Source organism: Pleurodeles waltl, chromosome 2_2 (assembly GCF_031143425.1).
Source record: "Pleurodeles waltl isolate 20211129_DDA chromosome 2_2, aPleWal1.hap1.20221129, whole genome shotgun sequence".
In the NCBI taxonomy this organism is placed as follows: Eukaryota; Metazoa; Chordata; class Amphibia; order Caudata; family Salamandridae; genus Pleurodeles; species Pleurodeles waltl.
The window spans coordinates 316,027,249-316,052,916 of NC_090439.1; the positions used below are offsets into that span (position 1 = coordinate 316,027,249).

At 44.4% G+C, this 25,668-nt stretch overlaps 1 protein-coding gene across 6 annotated transcripts in view; it reads right to left on the reverse strand.

Moving 5' to 3' along the window:
* NFATC1 (nuclear factor of activated T cells 1) overlaps positions 1-25,668 on the reverse strand; it is a 395,649-nt gene that overhangs the window by 122,297 nt on the left and 247,684 nt on the right. For 2 of the 6 annotated variants that reach the window (XM_069219787.1, XM_069219788.1), the window contains exon 9: positions 11,059-12,548. The exons of the other annotated variants lie outside the window; for them this stretch is intronic. In XM_069219787.1, coding sequence (XP_069075888.1) covers positions 12,508-12,548 — 41 coding nt within the window. In that variant the 3' untranslated portion in view covers positions 11,059-12,507. Of the gene's footprint in view, positions 1-11,058; positions 12,549-25,668 lie in introns of those variants that run through there. 6 annotated transcript variants of the gene reach the window in all.

Below are 25,668 nucleotides of genomic sequence, written 5' to 3' on the forward strand. Positions count from 1 at the left end.
AAAGCCATTTAGTTGTTGCAAATCCTGTGATTTCGAGAATGGCAGGTTTTGTGACCCCTATATGGCACCGTTTATCTGCACCTTATAAACAGAGAATGTGACACATAACAACTGATGGGTCTAGCCATCTCCAGTCTGCTCTTAATACATAGTCGCATTCTAAGGTCCTCAATTTACACTTGGTAACTTGGCCCTGTCCCCTTCTGGAGTAACCAATACTAGGGGGTCTGTTCTAGTGGTAATTCCTTATTCTCTCCTGGATTTACACCCTGAGATTTTGCCTGCTTTCAGGAAACAGAGGTGGAGAGTGAATCTTACCAATCCTACAGATTTGGCACAGACCTACCTTGTAATTCTGATAGGACCAGTAACTTAACTGGACGTATCAGATGGTACTAGACACTCATAAAGGCTGCCAAAGTGTACATGGCCTACGGCTTTAGTTGGCGCACTCCATGGTGTGCTTCCTTTTGAATGGGGAGGTCGTCTTTGACTGAATGGTCACTGCAGGTCACAGCGCAAGCTGCATTCATTTCCTGCAGCAGACTACCTTCAAAGCACACCTCGCACTACCTGCTTTCTACACTTCTTCACAGTTAGGTTCCGTGCTCATTTCAAGCCAGCATTACGTCTATTAAGGCCTTGCAGGGACTTCGATCACTGTGTCCAGGTAACCAGTGCTTTAAATGGGCCAGTACTGTCCGGTACTGAGTAATGGCACTTTTTTATTTTGAGAGGGAGAGTACCTGCACTTCTCAAGATAAACGTAATACTTTTAATTGGAGAGTACTGGCACTTCTCAAAAACAAGCAGGTACTCTTATTCAGAGTACCTGTACTTCTATTTTTCCATTTCAAGCACTGCAGGTAACGCTCCAAAGCAAGCCTGACACGCTGTGTCCATGGTTCAGTGACACATGAACTGCGTCAAGCTTCGTTGCCTGACTGAAACTTTACATTTCTGAAAATGCTGCACGACTTATTTTTTCTACCAGACTTTTACCGGATTTTATTATCCGTTATTTTCTTTTTTTTAGTTTAGCAAAGAATCACAATTACTTTTCAAACAAAGAAACAAAAAGTGTGAGCACCGCTCACAGTTCACAGCTCTCTTGCACCCGAAGCCTGAGAGAGAGATGCCATGACTGTTGAAATGCATCGAGGCACGGACAATGGCTGTCTGTGCTGAGCTGGGAGGGTGCGCCCCTTCCATCATCAGCAGAAACTGGAGCCCCAAGGCAAGGGACTTCCCCCGCTTGGATAGGCCTGCCGCAGTATGTGGGCGCTCCTTTAAGGTCTATTATGAAACCCTGAAGAGGCACATTAACGCCCAAGCTCTTAATATTGCACATATTAAACTGTTTACGCAGGATGTCAGGGAAACTGCTCTGAGGGGACAAAGCAGTGGATGCAACATACATTGTGAGGGACTTCCGACGAATGGCTTCTCTGCAAGATCTTAGTGCTTGTGTGAATCGTACACTGAATACGGACCATCTTATGCTGAAGAGACAGGGGCACGTCCGTCGGATCGCCAAAATGGGTAGTGGAGTTGAGCAATTGCCCTCTAATAAAATCACGTTCTCGCTTATTGTCCCCACGCTTAGCCTCCCTAACCTTTTCTTTACAGCTAGAATAAGATATGGGAAAGAAGTGGGAACTACCGAAAGTAAGCAGGGCTCTTGAACACACTAGAGATGGACGAGCCAACAAATTAACAGGAAGAGCAGGGCCAAGAGTCTGGCTCGGATCTTAGAGCTCCTGCACCAGTTGAGCCCTGAAAATATGCGTAATGCAAATTATCCAACAAACCACGTAAAATATGATAAAGTCTCTGCAAAGTTTAAAAAGTGGACTTCCTTTACCCGTGGAAGCTTTGACATTAATAGGGCACATTATAATACTGTGCTAAAAAGTACTTCTTAAAAATGATAATTTTGTACAACTGGTAGTCTGAACTGATGTTCAAAATTGTTTTCATACGCATTAATGTAGAAAAAAAGAGTTTTGGTGAAATTAAATATATGCCTGAGCTCACACAATTTAAGCAGGAAGCTGTGATTTATCCAGGATTTCTAGTGTCACTCTGAACAAATCAGACAGGACGTGGGTATATATTTGGCTTTTCTTATGTTAAGGCTTTGTTTTTACCTCTTAGTGCATTCTTCAGCAGTTTTTAAAATATAGACCTAACCTGTCCCGAAGGTATTGCAGTGCTTTACATGAGCACCAGTTACATTACACAAGGTCACATACGTTGCTCACAGGAATGGGAAGGCTTACTGATTTTCCCAGAATCACATTATGTTTAGCCACCACCGAGACTCAAATCTGGTTCCCGAGTTTCAGTCTGCAGCTCTTGCGGTAACACTACACAGCTTTCTCATCAATAATTTTATTACAAATGTTGCAGTGATATTATCAATGATGTCATAAAAGTTGTCATGACTGGTGTAATATGTGTGGTAAATAGCAGTGCATGCAAAAGGCACGAGTTATAGTTTCTTGAGTTAACCATAGTTATAACTGCTGAATTTCCATCGTTTTGTGCAAGAAAATTCAGAATCTAACTATAGCATCCCTGCAACCTTGGGTTTTTAAGTGAAGGTCTATGTTTAAAAAAAATTATATTTCCTAACTATTACATGCACTAAACCTCCTGCTTAAAAGTCATGTCAAATCGGCTGGAGGTCACACGTGGTCCACATAAGGATAATTGTACGTGTTTAGTACAGTTTTACAATATTTGTACATATTCCACAAAATGGCAGGAAAGGGCTCCCTCTCTGTGAGAGCTGTTGTTTCCTCTGTCTCCCTGCCTGCATCTCCGCAGGCAGGGAGACAAAGGAAACCTCTGCTCGCAGTGATGGAGAGCTGCTTGGCACCTCTCCCTCGCTGCAAGCAGAGTGTTGGCGGTGTCCCGGGGGTGGGCACCCTGGGACATAGCAGGAAGCGTCCAAGAGGGATGGCGGCCCCCAGAGCCATCATTGGCTCCTTAAGGGGGCCGGTGGACCCCCTCCAACAGATAGCCCTGGGGAGGTGGTGGTCCCCAAGGCTCAGAAGGGTCCTTCCGCACTCAATTAGAAAACTGCCCCAGGGAGGTGGTGGTCCCCTGGGCTGTGTATGGGCCGTGCGCACCCCTGCACTCAAATTGCAGAAGTGCCCAGGGGAGGTGGCTGTCCCCGGGGCTCGAGGAGTGGGGGCCGTGTGGCCCCCTTAAATTTAGTGTAAAAAGTGCCCTAGGGAGGTGGTGGTCCCTGGAGTACAGGCTCAGCAGCCCCCCACACATATTTTACTAATTGCCCCGGGGCAGTGGTGGTCCCCAGGGCTGTAGGGGAGGCCATCAGGTCTCCCACACACAAACAATACAATTTGTCCCGGGAAGGTGGTGATTCCCGGGGCGGGGAGGGGCTGGGCGGCTCCCTACATTCTAATTACTCATCGCCCTGAGGAGGTGATGGCTAATGGAAGCCCTAGGAGGAGGGCACCATGTCCCCCTCTTTTTGTTAAAGTCCCCAATGCCCCCAGGACTTGGCCCAACTGGGGGAGACTGCCCTTTTTTTAAAAAAATCAGAAAATTCCTCCGACTTTGTAGAAATAAATAAAAAAATGCTTTTTAGCCTTGTCAGAGTCCCTTGGAGACCCCAGTACCAGAGATAAGGGGTCAGGGTGAATCTTGCCAGGCCCCTTTTCTTATTTTTTAACTTTCTTTTCTGGTACTTGGCTGAAGCCGAGTCCCAAGATGGCTGCCAACACTTCCTTGTTTAAGTGTTGGCAGTCAATCAGATATCAGCACCTGGACAGTTGGATCCGCGGAGGATTCGCATCCCAATATATATATATTTTTTAGCCTTAAATTACTCCCTAACTACTGAACGGGTTCATACCAAACCACAAAAAGCGTAATCTGCGGAACAGGAGCTAGCTTCGTGCCAAATTTGGTGTCATTCCATTCAGCGGTTTGGGCTGTAGGCGTGTCTGAAGACCCTATGAAAAAATGATTGGAAAAAAGGTGTTTTGGGAGCCCCCTTATTCTCAGCCCCTGCTTGACTAACCACCCCGAAATATTCAAAACAGAAGCTGAACTGACCAAAGTATAAGTTTTGAAAAGTTTGTGAAGATTCGTCAAGTGGCGCCAAAGTTATATGCACACCCTCCATCTATGGAAACAAGAGCCTAACTATGACTACCTAGTTTTCACCTCCACTAGATTACCCCCAAAAAATAAATATATATATATATATATATATATATATATATATATATATATATATATATATATATATATAGTTTACACAATATATTTATGTGTGTGTGTGTGTGTATATATATATATATATATATATATATATATATATACATATATACATATATATATATATATATATATATATATATATATATATATACACACATATATATATATTTTAATGAAAAAACAAAGGGGAAAGTAACGCTATACTTAGGTAAATATATCAGTCTCAACATTAATGTATTCAACTAAAAATAAACCACAGAAACTCACTAGTGTTAGTTAGCAGAGCTAACTATACATTTCTCCCCTGCCATGCACTGCTTATGACGTCACATATTACATAACCTATGACATGTTCTATAACATAAGTTATGACATCACCCATTACACCTTAAATGACATCATTCATCACTGATAACATTACTGATAATATTAACCAATAAGTGTGCTAGTTTGTTTTATAGTTTACATGGTGGGTAACTACCATATAACTTTTCTATCTAATTTTGTACATCCTGTGTCTAGCTAATGGATTGAACGGTTATAAAATGCATGTGCTTCTAATGCATCATAAGTGTGTAGAGGTATTGAACACATTATAAATATCTGTATTGAATAGTAACCCTGTGTGCAGATGACAGTTGATTACTTGTGTACAGTATGTTCCTCACAAGTTTTTTGGGGATCTGCAGAAAAAGATTACAGCAGGGCAAATATTCTCTGTATTAGATAATAAGTATTGTAAGCAGTCTTGAATTATTAGAGTAATCTCAGCATGACAATTTCAACATAACACACAATACTGTGTGCACCAGGTACTATGTACATGTGCTTCTTTCGCTTCCGAAGATGGGCTATCTGTAAAGTTTTCACCACAGTTTGGAAGCTGCAGACAACATGATCTTTACCACCTTTGGACCTTTGTTATTTTAAGCGAATTGTGTCTTTTTTTGGCAAATGTTGCATAGACTGTACACTGTCCTTAGTAGCTACTTTCTAATACTCTGTGGTGTATTTCTCATGAGAGTGTGGTACAGCGCAAACTTTTTCCATAGAGTGAACACCATTTCCAGGACCCACATTTTTACTCATATCATCTTCATTTTTCAATGCAGGTTCAATGACTGCAAGGGGTTTGATATAGGTAAAGGCTGTCCGCAGTAGGGCATTCATTTTGGAACAGAGGAACTTGGCTTTCTCTGAGCAGTTACATACATATTAAACACTGTGTGTAATGAGGATTTCCTATATATTTGTGGTTGATTGTTAAGGTGAACTAGGCTACAAGTGAAGTGTATGGTACAGAGTCAATGCTGCACATAACAAATGCTTGTTACACCTAAGGGCGTTGTATCTGTGATGGTATTAACAATGCTTTATGTTATTTTGAGCTACGCTGTACTTACTTTCAGGCCCCTAATGCCGTATACTACCCAAGAAGCTTGAGTGATTTCATCAATGATGTCATTTGAAATTTCATCAGTCAGGTCATAAGCAGTGCACTGGGGAGTGAACGCTACAGTTAGCGTTAACTATGACTGAGGAAGTTCTGTGGTATTTTAGTTCAAAACATTAATGCTGTCACTGAGATATTCACCTAACTTAACATTACTTTAACCTTTGGTTCTTTTCAGTGAATTTTAAACTTTTTTAAATACAGAAATGGACCTTTTTATCATACCTAACTATAACATTACATTTAACCTTTGGGTTTTTTCAGTGAATTTCTAGGGTTTTGTCTGTTAAGTAATATTTTATTACCATACGTAAAGCCAACCCCTCACTATGAACCGCCTTCAATCTTGCTTGGTAGAGGGCTGGCCATAGGGCTGGTTTGTGCCCTGGAGCAAGCTTCCCACAAGAATCCAACCCCACGCTATGTACAGCCTTTGGCTGTGCATAGCAGGGGGTGCCAACCCACCCAGAGGCAGCCATCCTCAAGCTGTGCACTGCCTTTCGTCACACAAGGCATAGGACTGGCCACTGGCAGAACACACCACGCTACACACCATCTTTGCTCATGCGTGGCACCGAGTTAGCTGCATGGCCATTGCTGCAGCAAGGTCCTGCTTCCAACTTACCTCAGGCAGGGAAGTTACCACATGGCTTGGCCTGTCACCAGGCCCTGTGGCCAAATCCCCATCAGACTGCAAACCCCGACCATGCACAGTCTTTACCATGCACAGCATATTGTGAGCCTTCGGGCCCTGGGAACCCCATCTCCAGTGGCCAAATATAACAAGTATTTGCAATGCAATAGGTCTTGCATATTTTGAAAAAGTTATTTGTCATCTTTTGACAATAGTGCCCATGAGCAAAAAAAAAAAAAACATGAATGGAACCTGAGAAAAGACGACTTAACATAAAAAAATAGTAAGCTTTAAAAAATAAAACTTTGCAATTTTGTTTGTCCTGCTGGGCATGTTTTTGCCAGTCACAATCCTTCTGTTTGCAGGGCACTGGAAGTTAGGACAAAATGGTACCTCGGTCACACTAGGAGCAGTGGACTGGCACTAATTAAGTTGAAATCAATTAGTGCTTGATCCCTGCTTCACAGAGGAATGGCAATTATGCAAGACATACCCTGACGAATTACGAGGCTGTAAAGAAGAGTACCTCACAAACAAACAAATAGTGAGCGACAGGCAGGCACCAAGCCCTTTACTAAACACAGCAGCGTCTCACATATGAGACGCATGTGCAAGTGCATGCATTTGCAGGCTTGACCCCAATAATAAAGGGTAGAATGCTGCATGCCCCCCTCCTCTAGCCTTATTAGGTCTTTAAGATACCATCCCCCAGGGCCATACCAATAGAAAAAGGTTCAGGGGGTACTTTTTTAAAGGGGGGAGGGCTACACGGCCTCCCCAAAACCTCATTAGGCCCTGGGAGCCTATATCCATGGCTTAAGTATTTTAAAGGGCAAGGGGCCATGTGGTCCCCTCTACCAACCTGGGGACCCTGGGTCACCAGGGCTGTTTTTGGGGGTGTTTTTTCAAGAGGGGGATACACAGCCTACCTCCCAGAGCCAATTCTGGCTCCAGGGACCCCATTACCTGGCCTACGTTTAATATTCATGAGTGCCCTGGTGCTCAACCAGGGCACCCACCAAACACAATGCTGCAAGGGGAGCCCCAGGGCCCCCGCGACCCCAGCCAGCTCCCCACAAGCTGAGGAAACCAGCACTGCTCCTGCAAGGAAAGAGCAGCTAAGTATGCTGCTCCCTCCAGGCGGGAGCTATTTGCTGACCTGTTTTCCTGCCTGTATCAGTGCAGGCATGAAAACAGATTGCAATTCTTCTCCCAGCTGGGAGGAGCATTTTGCAAGCTCCTGCCCGCTGGAAGCAGACATTATTTTTCCTCCCATTAGGTGAGAGTTTTAAATATGCTTCCACCAGGCGGGAGCCAACATCAGTTCCCCTGCCCACGCTGCTGTAGGCAGGAAAACCCATGTGCCTGAGGTGGGCTCCCTGGGACACAGAAAGTGAGCTGCCCCCAAGGGGATTGCATCCCCGGGGCCATTAATGGCTCAGGGAGGAGGCCTTGTGGCCCCCTTCCCTTTTTGTTGAAAGTAAGAGTCCTGGGGGGTGGAGTCTTCTGGACCTTTTAAAGGTGCAGGGAGGGAGGCCATATGGACTCTCCGGAGTATATAATGGCTTGGGGGAAGGGCTCCATGCCCTCTCCTTTAATTAAATAAATCAGCCCCAGGAATGGCTCCAGGGGCCAATGAAGGCTCAGGGCCCCTCCCCTTTCTGGCACATCTAATCCCCAGGTATGGGCTTCTCGGGGCCTTTCAAGTCTCAGGGAGCGGGTGCTGTGTGGTACCCCCTCCCTTTTTATATACATTTCGGCCCTGCAGGTGGGCTCCCAAGGGCACATAAGGGTTTGGGGGGGGGAGGGGGCGGGTGGCTTGCACCCTCTCATCCCTTATGAAACGTAGCCCTAGGGGTGGTCACCCAAGGGGCCTATAATGCAGTGCACCCCTCCGTTCATGAAATATAGACCCCAGGTGTTGGCTCCGCAGACCCTATAATGGCTTGGGGAAGGGGCCTTGTTGTATACATAGATAGAGATAGTTAAGTATATACCATCAATAAGGTACATAGATGAGGAGTTAAGGCTAGTTACGGTAGTTATATTATACTTAGCCTAATATACTTATTTTCAATCTATAATAGTAGTTGATATTGTAGATACAATATTCTTGCAGGATGACATTTACAACTCAGTAGTCAATGGAGCCCTGTGCCAGACCTATAAGTTTCTACTGTAGTGTTGGCCTACAAAAACTTCTTCACATGGACAATGTTGGCAGTCCCCGGAAGCCTTTTATATATTACACATACCTTCACAAAGTAGGTTTAAGTGTTAGATGTAACTAAAGTAAATCCTTTCAAAATTTGAGCATGGAAAGTTGACAGCATCATCTTTCACAAAACCACAAAAATAGCTTCGAAAAGATCCCCAAACTGAATCAGAAATAATATTTCAGATTCATAACAAGGAGTCGAGTCAGATGAATCTAGCATAAAAGGAGAACCTTAGCATTACTTATTTTCAGAGGCATTAAGCTATACAATATCACCAATGTCAGTAGCAACATCAGTTTGTTTGTACACCAAGGGCATCGTTATGAAATTACTTGGCTGTATTTAAAGTTTATTTCCCCCACAATTACTGGGTAGAAGTGAGAAGGCCCCACATTCTATAAAACATGCAGGATCTTGGTTTCTAGGGTCGGATTCTGTATGTTTTCTTCAATTCAGGAATTAGTCCATACTTTCTGCTACCAATTTGTGTAGCAAACAGATTTTGTATTATGCGGTGCTAAACTCCACCCAGTAAATCTTGACCCAGGGATACTGCTCCTTTAGAGTTGTAATCAGACCCCTAGGGGCTTATTTACAAGCCCCTAGCGCCACAGTTGCATTTTTTATTTTGATGCTGCAGTGGCACTAAGCAGTCCCCTACGGTGTGCCACATTTAAAAACTGGTGCAATTGGACTACTGCGCCAGTTTGTAAACCCTTGCGTCACATTTTACCTCTGCCAGGTATAATGTATGCAAGGTAGGTGTTCCCGTGTAAAAAGCCATGCAGAACTATTGCAGTGAAATTTACATTTCACTGCATCTTTCTGTGACTTCATTGCATCAGAATTTTAATGCCTGCCCAGAACAGGTGCTAAACTGGCGCACGGCTTTCTAACATGGGAGACTTTCTGGCATTGCTGGAGTAGCATAATTATTTTGACGCTAGTCCAGCTATGCGTGGCTTTAGCCCAGAAGATGCGTCAGAATGTCTGATGCCTCTGTGAAAACGTGCACCATGAAGCTCTGTACTGTAAATACAGCGCATCCATGGCGTCGTTATGGTGGCACAAGCAGCGCAGAAAATCTGACGCATCATAGCCATTGCATCAGATTATTGTAAATTAGGTGAAATGGGTAAGAATTTAAAGGAGCATGTAGAGGTCCAAGTTCAAAGGTAATTGTACAAGTCTCTGGAACAACAAACTGAGTTACGTAATGTAGGAAAAAGCTTTTTAAATCTGTTATGAGTTACAAGAAATTCCCCAGTAACTGATTAGGCCTTGTCACCTTGAGTGACCGTGTCTTGGCTATCACAGAAGTGTGAGATGGAGAACACAGGAACTGTCTGCTTTAAGAGACATGCTATGCAAAACAAGTTTGGATTTAAGTTCTTTCCTAGTTTTCATCTTTCGGGCTCAGACGGCAAAACATTGCAAATAAGACAGTCGCTCCATTGAGTAAGCACCCGAATTTCAGCTAGACATTCCACTATGGCATGTTAGAAAAGGGTGAACGTGTACACACCTACAAGTTAAAAAAAATAGCACCTGCTATTGAGCAAATTCGGAACAAGAATAGAGCAAGACACAAGATTATAAAAGGGCTTCCAAATCCTACCGAGAGCAAGACACAAAATTATAAAAGGGCTTCCAAATTGTACTGACCACTTTAGGTTTATGAGTGTTTCTAAATGTTTCCTTTCCGAATTTACATTTCTTTGTTCAATGCAGAGGTCTTTGTTTTGTGTTTTCAAAACACATTTCTTTTTACTTTGAAAAATGCAAAACTAAGGGTCTGATTCTGAGTTTGGCAGACGAGTACTCCTTCACAAATGTGACGGCTTTCCTGTCCACCCTTTTACTAGCGCTACATAAAACAGTTCACTTGTATTAAAGTGGATGGGATATCCATCATATTTGTGATCGAGTATCCTGTCCGCTAAACTCTAAATTAGGCCTTAAGTTTGAAATATAACGAAAAATATGTTTGGCCTTCAAAACCCCTGAGGCCTGATTCGGAGTGCTGTGTCCACTATGAAATCGAATGCAAACGGTGTTTTTACCCAATTTCTAATCATGTGATGCAAGACAAATATGCCGGATCCTAGAGGTTTGTCCCACAAATTTAGCAAAGTAATACCTGGGAGAAATCAAGCATCTGTAACAGTGCATAGCGGGAAGTACAGTGTGGTGAAACTGGTAGTCAACACTGTTATTCAAATTTATTCCCAACTACACAGAAGACATTTGGTAATTAGGAGAAAATACTTAGCCGATATCAGGCAGCCACACTTGCCTAGGGCAATTTTGTGTCTGGATTTTGCTCTTCAGCTGTAATGAGGTGCATGTCATTTTCTGATCATCAACTTCCATGTGACATCAACATATACTATCTTTCAGTTTGTGAATGTGAGCACAGGCAGAGGGCAAGATATATAAGTAATTCACATGTCAAAAGCAGTTGTTCGACAGACAAAAACAGACAAAACAAAAGGTAATGTTAACATGGTATACTTTATGCACCATAGTATGATCAGTCAGGCAATACAAATAGTTAACACTTTTTCTAATCTGTAATAACTTTTGGAATTCGTCACAAACATTGGTTTAGACTTTTCGATCCACCACTGCCTGGTCATGCCAAATTAATCAATGTGGTATTTGAGATGCAAGTGGGTGAGAGGACAAGTAGAGTTTTACAATTCTGGCAGATGCCCTTTGCAGCTGTTCCCCATATTAACAGTACCTTTAGAGAGGCAAAGAAGATCTCTGATACTTAACATATATTAAATTTGCATCTTTCTTTTTTAACAGAGTAAAAATACAGGCAATAATACTGTTTCCTGTAGGACATTTTATTACATGATATGTCTACTTTTATTCGGCTTATTTCACACCTTAATATTTTGGAACAAAATGTTTGAATAACTCCCTGGATTCATCTCAAAAAATCCCTAAGGCATTAGCTGAGTTTGAGGGCCCGATTAATGTACGACTGAAACCCCGCAATTGTCTTGAATTCTCTCTTGAAAATCCAAACGAACTACACCAAGCTCAAACTGCTAAAAGGAAAATAGACTATTGTACTATTAGTCTCGTCCCAACTGCCAAACTTGAAATTTTGTACTTTAAGTATTCAAGTGATGCAATAATACTATGCACGTTTCCTCCTCCCTGATTCTTAAATAAGGGATTTTGGATCGATCATCTTATCCACTCTACTGCCTTCATAAATAGCATCTTCCTGTGGCTGCACAGCATCCAGGGTCTACAGATTCTCATGTATAGTAATTCTGTCCTGCAATGTTTGAGTTTCTTTCCAGCCAATAGATACATATTAGCTTTTGCTGCCAGGATGTCCCCTACAGTGCCACTATGCAATATATACCTTTCACACTAACAAGGGGACACGTGCATTCCTTTAACTTCTTAAGTCAAGGCCACAACCCTTAAAGGATTTCTATCATTTGACCTGAGGGTCCTACCAGTAATGGAGCTGTACATTTTAGTGCAGTGCTATATTGTGAAACACTTTCTTCTGTGCGCGTAGTAGTTGTATGTGTGTTTTTACAACTACAGCAGACTGGCAGAAGCATTACAAAAAATACAGCTTGATGTCTCCCTTTAAATAAACTTCAGTGAGATACATTGTCCTTCACGTTGTCAAATATATGTACATTATGCTTCTCTCTCATGCGTTGAAAGGGAATTTAGTCAATGAGTTGACAATTCAGATAGGTCCACGCTATCCATATTGGTGTTGCACGAAATGTCTTTCTGTCAGCGGTGGTCCTTAGCAACAATTTCCACTGGTTTGAACCATTGCTGCCAGCACGTCCTATTCTTGCCCTTCCCACCCAGACCAACTTCCCCTCCCCCGAGTCCTCAATCTTGTCCTTTGGGAGTTTTGTTTTTGCTGTGTAGTCATCAAGAGGGTTGTGTTGTCAATCACAAAAACAGTAAAAGACCTCTGAGCCAAGCACATCTGGAACAAATCGAGAGAGTGCAAATTTAAGTGTACATTATGACTGCACGCCACCGCTGCACAGAGTAGAGTTTCAACCATAAGAAACTTCCTTCAGTAGGAAGGCTCATATAGTAAGACAGAGATTTGTTTTTATTACATACCAGCCATGGAGACTGGTGCTGCCATTTAATTACTTGCCCTCCCACCCTCCCCTCTACAATCCCGTCTGAAGTTCAAAGCGACCTGCTTCAGGTGGTAATCGAATCTGTTGACATAGCTCAAGGTCTGCCCTGCCTCTGCTGCCTGCAATCAGCAGGTACCGTGAGTGAATGTCCTGAAAAGAGCTGCCGGGACTACCTTATGATCATCAGAATTACAGCGCAGGCTTTGATTTAACAATACTCTATCACTCCATGCCGCTCCGTTTGTCGCCTGTCGACCCAAACAGTCTGAGGTCCACATCCTGCATTCCCCTTTTGGCTTTACTTTCTAAGACAAACAGAAAGATGGGTGGTACGAGAGAAAGAGAACGAAAGGGAGAGAGGGAGCGAGAGAGAGGGAAAGAGCGAGAGAGTCTGTGTGTGTGTGTATACGTGCGCGTACGTACCCGCACGTGGGCTGCAATTTATCTAGCTCACATAATGTGATTTAATAAAAGACTCTAGTTTTCTGATTCATACTTCACTTGGAGAGAGATGTCTTATGGTTAGGAGGAAGCAACACCCTGGCTATCTCTCGGTCTATCTAGGTATAATATATATGTTCACTGAAAAAAGGTTTGCTAAATATATGTATGGTTTCTGTGCTCATAATTTATATTAATGTAAGTTTTTTTTTTTAAAGTGGACTTTTCCTTAAAACACATTTACGGTGAAGCCATGGTTAATGAACAACAGAGGGCTTTTTCCCAGACCTTTCCAACCACTGGTCTGTTTGAGTGTCAGTCACGTTTTGCTTCTGTCCACCACAGCCTGCAGCATGGGGCAATGAGTCTGTCCACTTGAGTCATTAGATTTCTAAATAACTGATAAACCCATGAGACTGGCCTGTAAAGTTCGACTGAGAGAACCCTAACTCACAGCCTGCCAAGTAAATCATAACTTACAACTGTTATTAGCAGAAGAAATTATTAATAAAGTGTTTCATGGAATTTGAGGGTCACAGGGATTGATGATATATTTCATACTTCTTTCTTGCGTCCAAACCTTACTGTGCACAACGTTTGGCTCCTCAAAGCAGAGGGTCTCTGCAGGGCCTGGCATTGCATAGCTCTTTTTGTTGTGCCTTCCTTATGACCAACTCTCCTGCATGGCCTAACCACTAGGGCTGACCTTCACTGCATCCAAAGAAGCCTGTCCATGGTCTTCAGCCAGATCAACACCCAAACTCATGTGCACCCAGTCCTTAATGCACATTACTTTCCACCAAGCACATTAAGGGTTGGATGCAAGGCCTGCACCCAACTTCAGGCACTTCACTAACTTCTGTACCACTGAATAAGCTGCACATGGCGTTTGGTGGGCTCTGGGCACAGCACCTGGCCATGGCCCCTCCCCATAGCATATAATGGTGAAGGTGAACTAAGTGGTTTGCACTGCCATGCTTAGACAGAAGTTAGCTGGAGAGAAACTAACAAGATTGAGGCTACGCCTTCCACTGGATAAAGCTAAATTTCGAGGGATTGGAGGTTTTACCACAATATATTTTACTTGCTTGGATTTCAATTTAATGACCTTGAAATTTTGCAGTCAAGTTTGATGAAAGCTTTTGGAGGTAAATAAACACATCTTTTTTAAATACTAATTCTCCATGACTTCTGTAAGGCAGTGGTATATGGGCCGTCCTTAGAAGAGCCCACCAAGGATTTAATATACCATCAGCTATGTCTATGTTGCATTGCTTACCAGTAAAGCATCCCCATTGTTTTCAGGTTTTTGGTTTTGACTAGTCTTTATGAGTGATATGTGTGGCAACTTCATATATTTTGTGGCCTTGTGTATGCAGGACATAAGTTGCTCCTGATGACAGCAATCTCACTATGCCAGAAAGAAAGTGAGTCTCAATTACTAAGCCACAAATTAGAACTCTGTAAAAGTCTAACCTTTTGGCAAATGAGAACTTTGAATTTTCACCACATCCTCATACCATTTAACTTTTGGCTTATTCGTGTTCAAGAATTTCTAGTAACTTTCTGACTTCCGCAAATGGTGCTTGAAGCAAATGAAATAAACAATTCTGCTGATTTCCTTGGTGCAAACTTCAAAATTTGCACCACTGAACCAATTGTACAACATATACTAGGGCCAGCATAACAGAAGACTCTAGACGCACCAACAACACAAACTCAAACATCGAACAGCATTGTCTTACTCCTAAACAGCATTAAGCACAAACAGAAGCTGTGCACAAATGACTCAACACAATGACTCAGTCATTAATTAAAGCACCAATGACAAACACTCTTGAAAGCAAGAATACTCACCCTGCAGGTTGATGTAAACAGTTATATGATGCACCAGTCCTACTCATATACCTCAGTGCAAATGGTTCTAGAGCTATTTTCTCCACAAACAGCCTACCACTGGAGTGTCACTCTTTGCACAACACATACATTCTCTCTCCCATCCTTCCATGCTTATTGTACTACATGCAACACACTATCCTGAACTCCTCACTCTCCCACATGCGCATCCACCATACAATATGGGGACAATTACGCCAAGAGTACTCTCAGTAGTGTGAGTGCGAAAAATATCATTAGTCAGTTAGTTAACCCACTGGCAACATGTCACTCTGAACACCATACATATACCTCTTATCCCTGCAAAGGGTCTCCTCCATCTGTCCTGGCTTATTCCAGTAAATTTAGCACAAGTATTGGTTTTAAGGGAGAGTCGAGTGAACAAGAGTAGGACAGGTTTTCATATGTTTCAGTGTAGAATTAATTACCAGCCTTGGCATAAAGCAATTTAATGTCGACATGCAGTACTGTGTGCACGTGATATATGAAATTTCCCTTATTGCATCACTGCCTGTGCTTTCTAAATTGGAGAACGCTGCCAATTAAGTCATTCAGTCCCTCTTGATCGATGCAAAATTGTAGTCCTGCTTCTATGTTTCTGTAAGGTCCTGGATCTTGGTTTTCAAAACCTGATACCCCTACACTTTTCACTGCTACTAACACGGGCACATGCATGATGTTCATCACACACAACGGCGACTGCGTGTTGTGTATGCTAATCCGGACGTGTGGTGACTGACTAGCTATGTAATTACACTTTTGGTTTCTAAAGCTACCAAAGCTACACACACACACGCACCCTCGGGTAGCCGACATTGAACACAGAAAAGCATCCTAGAGAGCCCACAACCTGGATACCCCACATGAGCTACAGGGCCATAAGGTGTCCGACTTGCTCTACACAAATAGCAGAAACTGGCCTGATAAAATATGTTTTTTCAATGTGTGAGGAGGTGGCGTGGCCTTCGAGAGGACGGGACTTTGTGACAAGCACTGCCTGTGAAGCACCTCTGTCATCCCCTTCCTCCAAAAGAAAAAAAAAACATAAAAGACTCTCATTCTGCTGTTGATGGCCTGAGGTAATTTAAATGCCCGAAATGGACAGTGGTAGTGCAGAGTCTCCAAACATGAGCCTGAAGTCCTGTCCACACAGTGATTTCCACTTACGGCTTCTCACCGTGTGACTGTGTGAAGGGAACTAATATCACAAGCCACAGAGTGGCACCGTGTATATCGGTAGATCTGTAAAAACATGACATTGCCTACCTGTACACTCAAGCACATTTACCCCCACTCTCTCTCTCTCACTGTCTCTCTCTGATGGCCATCTTCTTATCTTAAAGTTACATTATATAGATTTAAGATTCAGACATATGTTTGAACATATATAAATAATTTTCTTGCTTCACTGCATGACAAACGTGATTAGAGACCTTAGCAGAATAACACACAGGGGTAGCTCTTTCACAGTGGCGAAGGAGTGTGGCACCACTGACTGAGCCAGCAGCCGAAAAATAAAACAGTATTTTACTATTGCTTTATTTTTCAGCTGCTGGCTCAGCCAGCAGGTGAAGGGAGGGGCGGGGAAGGAGTGGAGTGAGTGCATTAAGTGCGCATGTCAGTTTGGAAGGCCATCTTACGCCTGCCAAACTGACATGCGCACTTGGGTTCCTCCAACCTGGCTGCGTTGCACAGCCGAGTTGGAGAAACTGCACAGACTCCAGTGCACCGTCTGAGCGGCAGACCAAGCCGCAAAAAACAATCCTAATGCTGCTTTCATGCTAAGTGTAGCATAAGGGCAGCGCCAGGATTGCAAGGGGAGCCTGTGGTAGTGTCCCAGGGACTTCTGGGACACCAACACCATGGGAAGAGGAGTGAGGTGGCCGGCAGCAGGGACAGGTACTTGTAAAATTATTATTATTTTAATTCCATTCTCCCCCCCCCCCCTCCAGTACCCACCTGTCATGCCCTGCCTGTCCCTCCGCTTGGGATTTGTGGCAGCCGCCGCTGGTAAGACATACCACCTATGCACGGAACTTGCCTACCACATAATGCCCCTTACCAAGCCAGTTTCTGTACTATGGCCCTCCCTGCTGAAGGGCACTGGAGACACCACCAACGTGTATCCCTGCGGTTTGGAAAAAATGGGGAATATGAGCCCAAATCATCTCTGAAGCCTAGGACTTCTAAACACATGAAAGCGACCGTGTCTGAGACAGAGTTCACTTCTCAGGATTGGGTTTAGAATTGGGACTACTGCATGGATGGGGAAGTTGTGATGGGGTGCAGAAAGAAGTTGGTGGAAAGTAGTTGAACTTGAAAAGTATTTTGTTTTCTTAAACTGGACCCTGGCTACCAACTGATACATTTCCGATTGTGCACTGAGTACTTTTAATGATAATTAATTTTTGAGACAGCGCTTTTGTTTTTTCTAAGCATTATAAATAAGAGATGCTACTATTAACCAACTCTTAATTTAACGACTTCGGAATGATGAAAGATTGAGGAGATTCTCTAACAAAGATTTGAACCTTTAAGTCATACAAATATCAGTGAGGGGCACTTATCTCGCTGAGCCATTTGTCAGCGTTACTATAATGTCCTTCTCAGTATGTTGTCTGAGAATCAACATAACTGGCTATACCCTGATACACCCCAAAACAACAAATGGCCACTTAATGGCACCCAAAAGGAAAGGTGCTGACATATTATAGACTTTATCAAAGCATGAAAATAAACTCTGAAACCATTTTTCACAAAACAATTCGAGTGATGTCAAAGGAGGTGCACAAGTATAGCTTGCTGTGAAGTACAAGGTCCAATGCTCGGCAATAATATGGAACTCTGAACTCTGTTATTGCTTATTAAGGTTTTTAAAAATGGCATATGGGAAGTTTAAAATCAGGAGCCTGGGAGGACAATGTAGGGACTAGGTTAGGTGTTTAGAAATAAAGGAGGGGACAATATTGAGACAGTGGTAAGTGATAGCAGGTAACTTGGCATACTATACAAATGGAAGACCCCTCCTCTCATTGGCTTAGCTGTGACAAGGTTAGCCAAGCAGAGGAGGTGGCGAGGTCTTCCATTTCCAGCCCTCCTCCCCAAAAATTATCCAGCTCTTTAATGAGACGTCATGCTTCTCCCTCCCACTAACCACTGGACCTGCCACCACCGCGGCTTCCGGTAAGTGGCTTATTGAATGTTTGGGTTCGTTTGAGTATCTGAATGTATGGGTACTTGCACGCATGTGCTGTGAATGAGTCGGTGTGAGTGTGTGCGCGCCTGCACGCTTATGAATAGATGGCTGCGAGTACATGTGTTCATGTCTGCTTGGGGAAGGATGGGTGGGAGTACGTGCGCAAGCTCGTTTGTGAATGGAACGTTGTGAGTGTGTGTATGCGCGGCTGTGCCTGTGAACGATTGGGTGTAAGTGTGTGTGCTTGTGGATGAGTGGAAATGAGTGTTTGCCCGCCCCTCTGCTCCTCAAAGTTACCAGTAGCCACTCGTAAAATCAAAAGGTGTGGCTAACCCCAGACCTAAAAAAAGTACTTAGCTGTCACTAAACCCCTATCATAAACGGTGATTCAAAGTCGACTTTTACATTTTCATAAAATGGCACAAGAGAGTTAAACTCGCTTTTAACAATAAAAATACACTGTAGACGTAATATGGCGACAGGCCCTAGTCTCCGAAGGGAGGCATTGGCAGCTAGTATGCTTTCAACAGGCTCAGCCCAGAACTGGCATGAGGTTCCGCCCAGGCTAGCTATGTCTGCCTCCAGCGTAGCACCGTCCCTTTCATTTAGCTCGCCCATGACCCCTTTTCAGACTTCAGGCTCCATGCTGGGGTCGGCATTCTTCAAATGGCCACCCCAAGCTCGAGCCGTTGCACGCAGCTCTGCGAACGGGCCCACTTTGTACACCATTGCGCCAGAGTGTTGTGTTTCTCAAGTGTATTGATTATACGGAGTGCAGCGACGCTTTCTCATAGGCAAGTTATCTGACGGCTCACTGGCTTGGCAGAGAGAAAAGGCGCTGACTGTCATCAGAGGCGAAGCGCTGGGGGTGTTCATCTCTCGCAAAAGATAATTTTAGAGCCCAGGAAGGAAGCTGTGTAGGCTTATGACAAAGATCAGCACGTCTCGCAGGCAGGGAAAACACGTTCACTTTTAGTTAACAAGGCCGAATGGGTCAGCTGTGTGTGCTTGCGGTCCTGTGAATCTAGAGCACAGATCTTCACATGAAGTATTACAACTGAAATAATGATAGCTCTTTTGAGGGTTTCTACATTTCTTTGCAATTTAATATAGGGCGAACTCGATCCAAACATATTGGAGCGTTTTACTTGAGCACCAGTTACATTACACAAGGACATTCATCTTAGGTAGCACAGGGAGAGTAAGGGCCTGATTTAGATCTTGGCGGTGAGGGTTGCTTTGTTACAAACGTGACGGACATCCAGCCTGCTGTATTACAAAGCAATTATTTCCTATGAGGATCGTAATATGACGGACGGGATATCCGTCACGTTTGTAACAGAGTATTCCCTCCGCCAGTATCTAAATTGGACCCTAAGTGTTTTGCCCAAAATCGCAGAATGTTGAGTTGAAACAGAGACTCAAACCTGGTTCCCCAGCTCCAAAGTCCACTTTATTTTTTATTTTCTAAGCAAGATTTGTGTTAGATTAAACAAAAGGCTGGCATGCTGGCTATGCAATGGGGACCATCTTTGCCCTGTTCGATTGGTTCCCGTGGCTCTTCGCTCTCCTCTCACAAGATGAAGACATCCTTCCTTTAAACGAGATGGAACAGAAAAGCAGAGGTAAACACACACTTGCTCCTTAACAGCCACCAACAACAGATGACTGCTTTGGCAAGGCGGCTAGGCTTAGGGTATATTCCTTTGAAATTAGAGAATAAAGCCAAGGTATTAGATATACTCAGGTATCTGTATCAGGCCAACGCTAACTGAGCAGCTAAACATGACTATGGGGGCCCAAAATTATATCAGGTTAATTTCCATTACCCCTTTGTCCCTCTCACTATGATGACTAACATAGTGAGGCTCTAATCACAAATTTTCCCAACTCATGAAATTTCCTTTCCCCTCTACCTCCTGTTCTTTTTTTGTGTGTGTCCAAATGGGCAGGCGCAGTGCAGTGTACATGCTCCATCGTTTCCCAGCGGCTTTGTCACTGCTGCGTGGTGCTAGTGGGGTCACGGAGCCTGCACGGGCCTTCTTGATGACAGCCTTCTCTTCACGCTTCATCTGCTGACTCTGCACTGCAAGACCATGCGGGCATTGCAGTGGGAGATGACAGATAAGTGTTAGCGGGTGTTTGAAGTCGGGCGGCATTCAGCTGTATGTGCTGATTCTCTGGCGGTATGTGTTTCTCATAGCGGGATGCTACATTATTGTAGGGCAGTTTTGCAGCGGTTCTATTCTTATGGATTTTATTCAATTGGTCAGCTTGTAGCAGGGCTCTTGTGTATGTCTGGTCCTTTTTCTGTGTTATATATCCAATGGTAGGCTACTTTTTAAAGGGGGGGGGTTCCCTCCTATTTAATTCTGCAATCTGTGTGAGTCTTGGCATTCCTGCTTGTGAACTATGGAGAAGGGATGTAGGTGCTTTTCTCAGAATTCTAAGGAAGGGTTGATTTGCAGCAGGATGGGCCTACGAGAGGTCCTGCTGGAGTGGCTGGGGCTTCATCGTCCCTCACGGCAATGGAGGTTTATGTCATGACTGATGCCGCAGTTTCTAAAGCCTTGTCCTCCAAGAGTAAGGCTAGGCAGTCTTCAGCCTTGCAGCAGGATGATGTGGACTCTGAAGATTCAGATCTTTCAGAGCCTGAGCAGCATGTGGTTCCTGGTGGGAAATTTATATCCAGGGACGAGCTGGCTGATATTCTGGCTCATGTAAGAATCAATGGGGCATGGCACCACCTCCAGTGGAGGGGGCTGCTGAGGAGCTGTTCAAGCAATTCGCAAAGCCTGAAGCTTTGGCTTTGCATTTGCATATGCAGATCAAGGAGGCAATATTCTAGTCTTGGGAAGAACCTGAGCATTGCCAGGTTCTGCGTTTCCTCCAGAAATCCTATGCCTTGGAGGATGGGGATCATCAGCTGTGACATGCCATCAAGGTGGATTCCATCCTGGCCCTGCTCATTGGTCGTTCTTTTTTGCATCTGGATGACTATTTGCCTTCAGATGTGGTAGATTGCAAAGTGGGTGGTGGACTTAAAAAGGCTTTCCAGCCTCTAACCTAGTGCTCTGAACCGCTTCCTATAGTGCAGCAACAGCTCAGTCCTAGGTGAATGATTTTGAAGCCTTGGCACAAGCCATGCAGTAGGGTGCCAGTCTGTCTGAGGTTCTGGTAAACATGGAGAAAAAGGCTAAGTTTCTGACAGATGTGTCAGCCAATCTTATCAAGGCCGCTTCTGTGACATCTTCATCTGTCATCATAACAAGACGCAACCTCTGGTTGCCGGACTGATTTGGTGGAGAAGGCTTCCTTTCTGAAACTGCCCTTTGAGGGAAGCAAGCTGTTCAGTGTGCAGTTAAATGGTCTAATCTGGAAGTCATTCAAGAACAAAAAACATATTTGGTCCAACAGCTCTTCTTCTAGGCGATGATATCGTTCAGATCCCACTGTCAGTAGGAAATTTCCTCGCAAGGACTCACATTCCTCTTCCTTTTGTAGAAGACGGTTCCAGGCCAGGCAGGGTAAACAGCAAGATGTCACCCCCCAGGTAGGGCCTTCCAGTCAGCACTCCTAACTATGGGACTGCTATGGATTTGCAGCCATTAGGGGGATGTTTGGCAAAATTCTCAGCAGCGCGCAAGCTTTCGGTCTCTGACAACCGGGTGAGAAGAATTGTGCAGAGCAGCTATATACTCAACTTTGTCTCACTGCCTCCAGATATGGAGTGCATCCCTAATCCTGTGCCCGGGAATCCGGCCAAGAAAGCTGCTCTGTTGGTGGGTGTTGAGGACTTATTGAAGAAAAGGGCAACCATCCCTTTGCCACTGGATCAGGTCAGTCACAGGGTGTACTCAATTCTTTTCTTGGTACTGAAGACATCAGGGGAGTTTCCCCAGTCTTGGATTTGAAGCAACTCAACCCATTGGTGGTGTCCATTTAATTCAAGATGTAGTCTTTCCAACAACTCATTCCCTTGGTGTGTCTGGGGGATTACTTGGCTACCATCCATTTGCAGGATGCTTACCTATATGTGCCTGTGCATGTCTGTCATCAGAAGTTTCGCTGTGGGGGAGGCACATTATCAGTTCAGTGGTTTGCCGTTTGGCCTGAAGTCTGCTCCTCGTGTATTCACCAAGGTGTTGGCCCCTCTGATGACTATCCTTCATCTGCAGGGGCTCGCCATATTCCTGTATATCGACAACTGTCTGGCCAAAGGCGCTTCTCTCCCCCTGACCTGTTTACATATTCAGCAAACTCTGGATCATCTGTTGTCGCATGGGTTCTTGGTGAATGCAAGGAAGTCCCACTTGATTCCATCTCAGGATCTTCATTAGAGTCAGGTTCCAGGTGGATCTAAGTATTATGACATTGCCAGATTCAAGGGTGCTAAAGATTCAGACACATCGTTCGGATCTTCTGGCGGTCACGGTTCAGCCTGTCTCTCTTTGGGTGAGGGTACATTGCGAGCTGGCATTGATGGTGTTTTTTGTAACCTGGGCTCGGGGGCACCTCAGTATCCTTATGAGGTTGATTCTGAACAAGTGGGTGCCCAATATACAGGTTTTGACTTGTCTTCTACCAGTGATCCCTGTGATCTGAAAGGAACTGATGTGGTGGCTCTTCCTGTCCAATATCTTAAAGAGGGTGTCCTTGTTGTCCTTAGATCCCATCAATGTCATGACAGACACCAGCAAGAGTGGCTGGGGGGGCCTGGTTGGGGGATCTCATGGTTCAGGGTCTGTGGTGGGCGGGCCAAAGTTCCCGGTCATCCAACTGGAGAGAGTTAGAAGTGATTCAGCTGGATCTCCTTCATTTTTCTTCTCTCCTGAAAGACAGGATGGTCATAGTTCAAACAGACAAAACCTCAGACAAGTCCCATGTCAATCGCTAAGGGGGAACAAGGGCTCGATCACTGTCATCCATTGCGGACCAATTGTTTCTTTGGGCTCAGTCGACTGTGGGATCTTTGAGAGCAGGGCTTCTTCAGGGTGCTCTGAGATTTCGTCCTCTCAGGACTTCTGTCTTTCTCCCTAGATCTTTGCCAAAGTGTGTCAATTGTGGGTTGCACCAGGTGGAACTGTTTGCAGACCAAGGCAATGCAATTCTTTCCCTGTTTTTTGCCAGTGGAAGGAAGGAGTCGGCTTCAGGGATGGATGACCTGATGTGTCCTTGGCCTGTGGGTCTTCCATATGCTTTACCTCCATACCCTTTGATCTTGAGTTTTGGGTTCAGAGGGAAAAAGCTCAGGTGGCTCTGGTGGCTCCAGCATGGTCCGCTCTGTTTGGTTTCCTCTGTTGACGGAGAAGCGGTTGGGGAAGGACTAGGGGTTCCTGTTGTTCTGTCTCCCCTGAGACTTCCCTGTCTTCAAGTGTTGCCCTTAGCAAGGCTCAAGTTAACAGCTTGGTCACTGAAGGGGGGAGGGTGCCCAATGCTGCAAGGTCTCTCGACCTCTGTGTCTTTTTCTGTGCAAGCATCCGTGTGCTTGTATACCAGGTATTCTTATGTTAAGTACTGGAATATGTTTCAGGCCTGGTATGCTCATGGGCAGGTACTTTCTGTGTCTCTACCTCAGGTGCTGGACTTTCTTCAGGATGGGGTTCAGTTGGATCTGAGCCCTGCCGGTCTGAAAGTGCATTTGGCAGCTATTAAGACTTTTCGTTCCCCCACGGTGGAGGCCTGGTGGATGATCAGGGTCTGGTTTCTCAGCACTTTAATGGCTTTTCTAATCTGTGACCGGTTCCCCAGGTAGGGTGTTTATCTTGGGATTTACCTCTGGTGTTACGGGTTCTCCAATATCCTCCATTTGAGCCTCTATCCTCAGTGAGTTTGTGACTCTTGACCTTGAAGGTGTTCTTTCTGCTGGTAGCCACTTCTGCTTGCCAACTGGGGAAGTTAAGCTACTTTTCCTGTCTGTCTCCGTTCCTGCGGGTCTTTGAGGATCAACTTGTTCTTTGGTTGGGTCCTGGCTTTGTGTCCCATGTGAACTCTTTATTTCACCAGCAAGAGGAGGTGATTCTTCCAGCCTTTTGCCGGATCCTCAGTCTCAGGAGGAGGTGGTACTTCATTCTCTGGATGTGCGACAGGATGTTCTGATTTACCTGGAATGGGGTAGGGACCTTCAGGTCTCTTCCACGTTGTTTGTTAACTTTGGTCCCACTCGCAAGAGGGGTAAACCTTCCACTCAGACGTTGAGCAGGTGGATCAAGTCTGTCATTCTGGTGGTGTATAAGCAGTTTGGTCTGTCCTCTCCGCTGGGGATAGAAACAAGGTCTACTAGGGGTGCGGCTGCTTCCCTGGCTGAGGTACAGGGGTCTTCTTTGCAGGAAATCTGTTGGGCTGCCACTTGGACGGTCCTTTCCACATTTGTGTCCCATTATCCACTTTTGTGTCCCATTATAGAGAGGTTCAGGGTCCAGAGGTTACGGAATTGTTGGATTTTAAAGTGCTGAGATCTGTGTTGTAATCTGTTTTCTGTTTTTTATTTAATACCTCTGAATTAAACTTCTGATTGCATTTGCTGGGCAGTTGTCTTGGCCCATTTATTGGCTTGGGTATATCTTACTATGTGAGTCATCACAGCACGAGGGACAAAGGGGTAATACTGCCTATACTGACAGGTAATAGTATTACCTTCACTTGCCTTGGTGACTCAGGTCCTTTCACCTTCCCTTTTTGACCAGTTCAACCGTGTGGTGTTTGGGCTTGGTACAGAACAGGCGGTAAGAAGCGGGGAAGGGAATGTGAGTAATCCACAGCGAGAGAAGGGCTCAGAGTAATGCAATTACCGGTAAGAAAATGCAGCATTACAACTAGTACGCCAACAGGACTACACCAATCACAAACCAAAAACTAGAATTCTCTTCCTACGTTGTCTAGAGAAGGTTCGCAAAAGAGCTAGCATACAGATGTGTTTTATATTTACTGCTCCCACCCCACCCTCCTCTACTCCCCTCTTTCCTCCCTCCCTTGCGAAAGTTGTAAGGGGCTTTGGAATGTTCATTAGTAAGGTGGGAAACCACCAGGAGGCTGACCGAAGTTTGGAGGGCAGTCAATTCATTGAGATCTCTATTGCTAATCTCCTTAGTTCTACTGACAATAAATAAACAACTGTTTATCTCACTGATTCCCTCATCATGTATTCACTTCACCTGACGAATGATCAGATGGATTAAGAACAAGTATAGAAAAGGAAGTCAGTGCTACAGGGACTAAATCATAGAATACAAAAATACCAAATAGCAAAGTCTAAAATAAAACAAATATATACATATGTCTAGGCTTCTATGTTGACCGGGGTTATCCTTAAAAGACCACATAAACAAGTCACCCAGACAGCTAAGATCAGTTTCCTCTGATTAGATTAAAGTATTTCTAACAGCTCACATTTTCAGCATGACAGTTCGGACCCAGGTGCT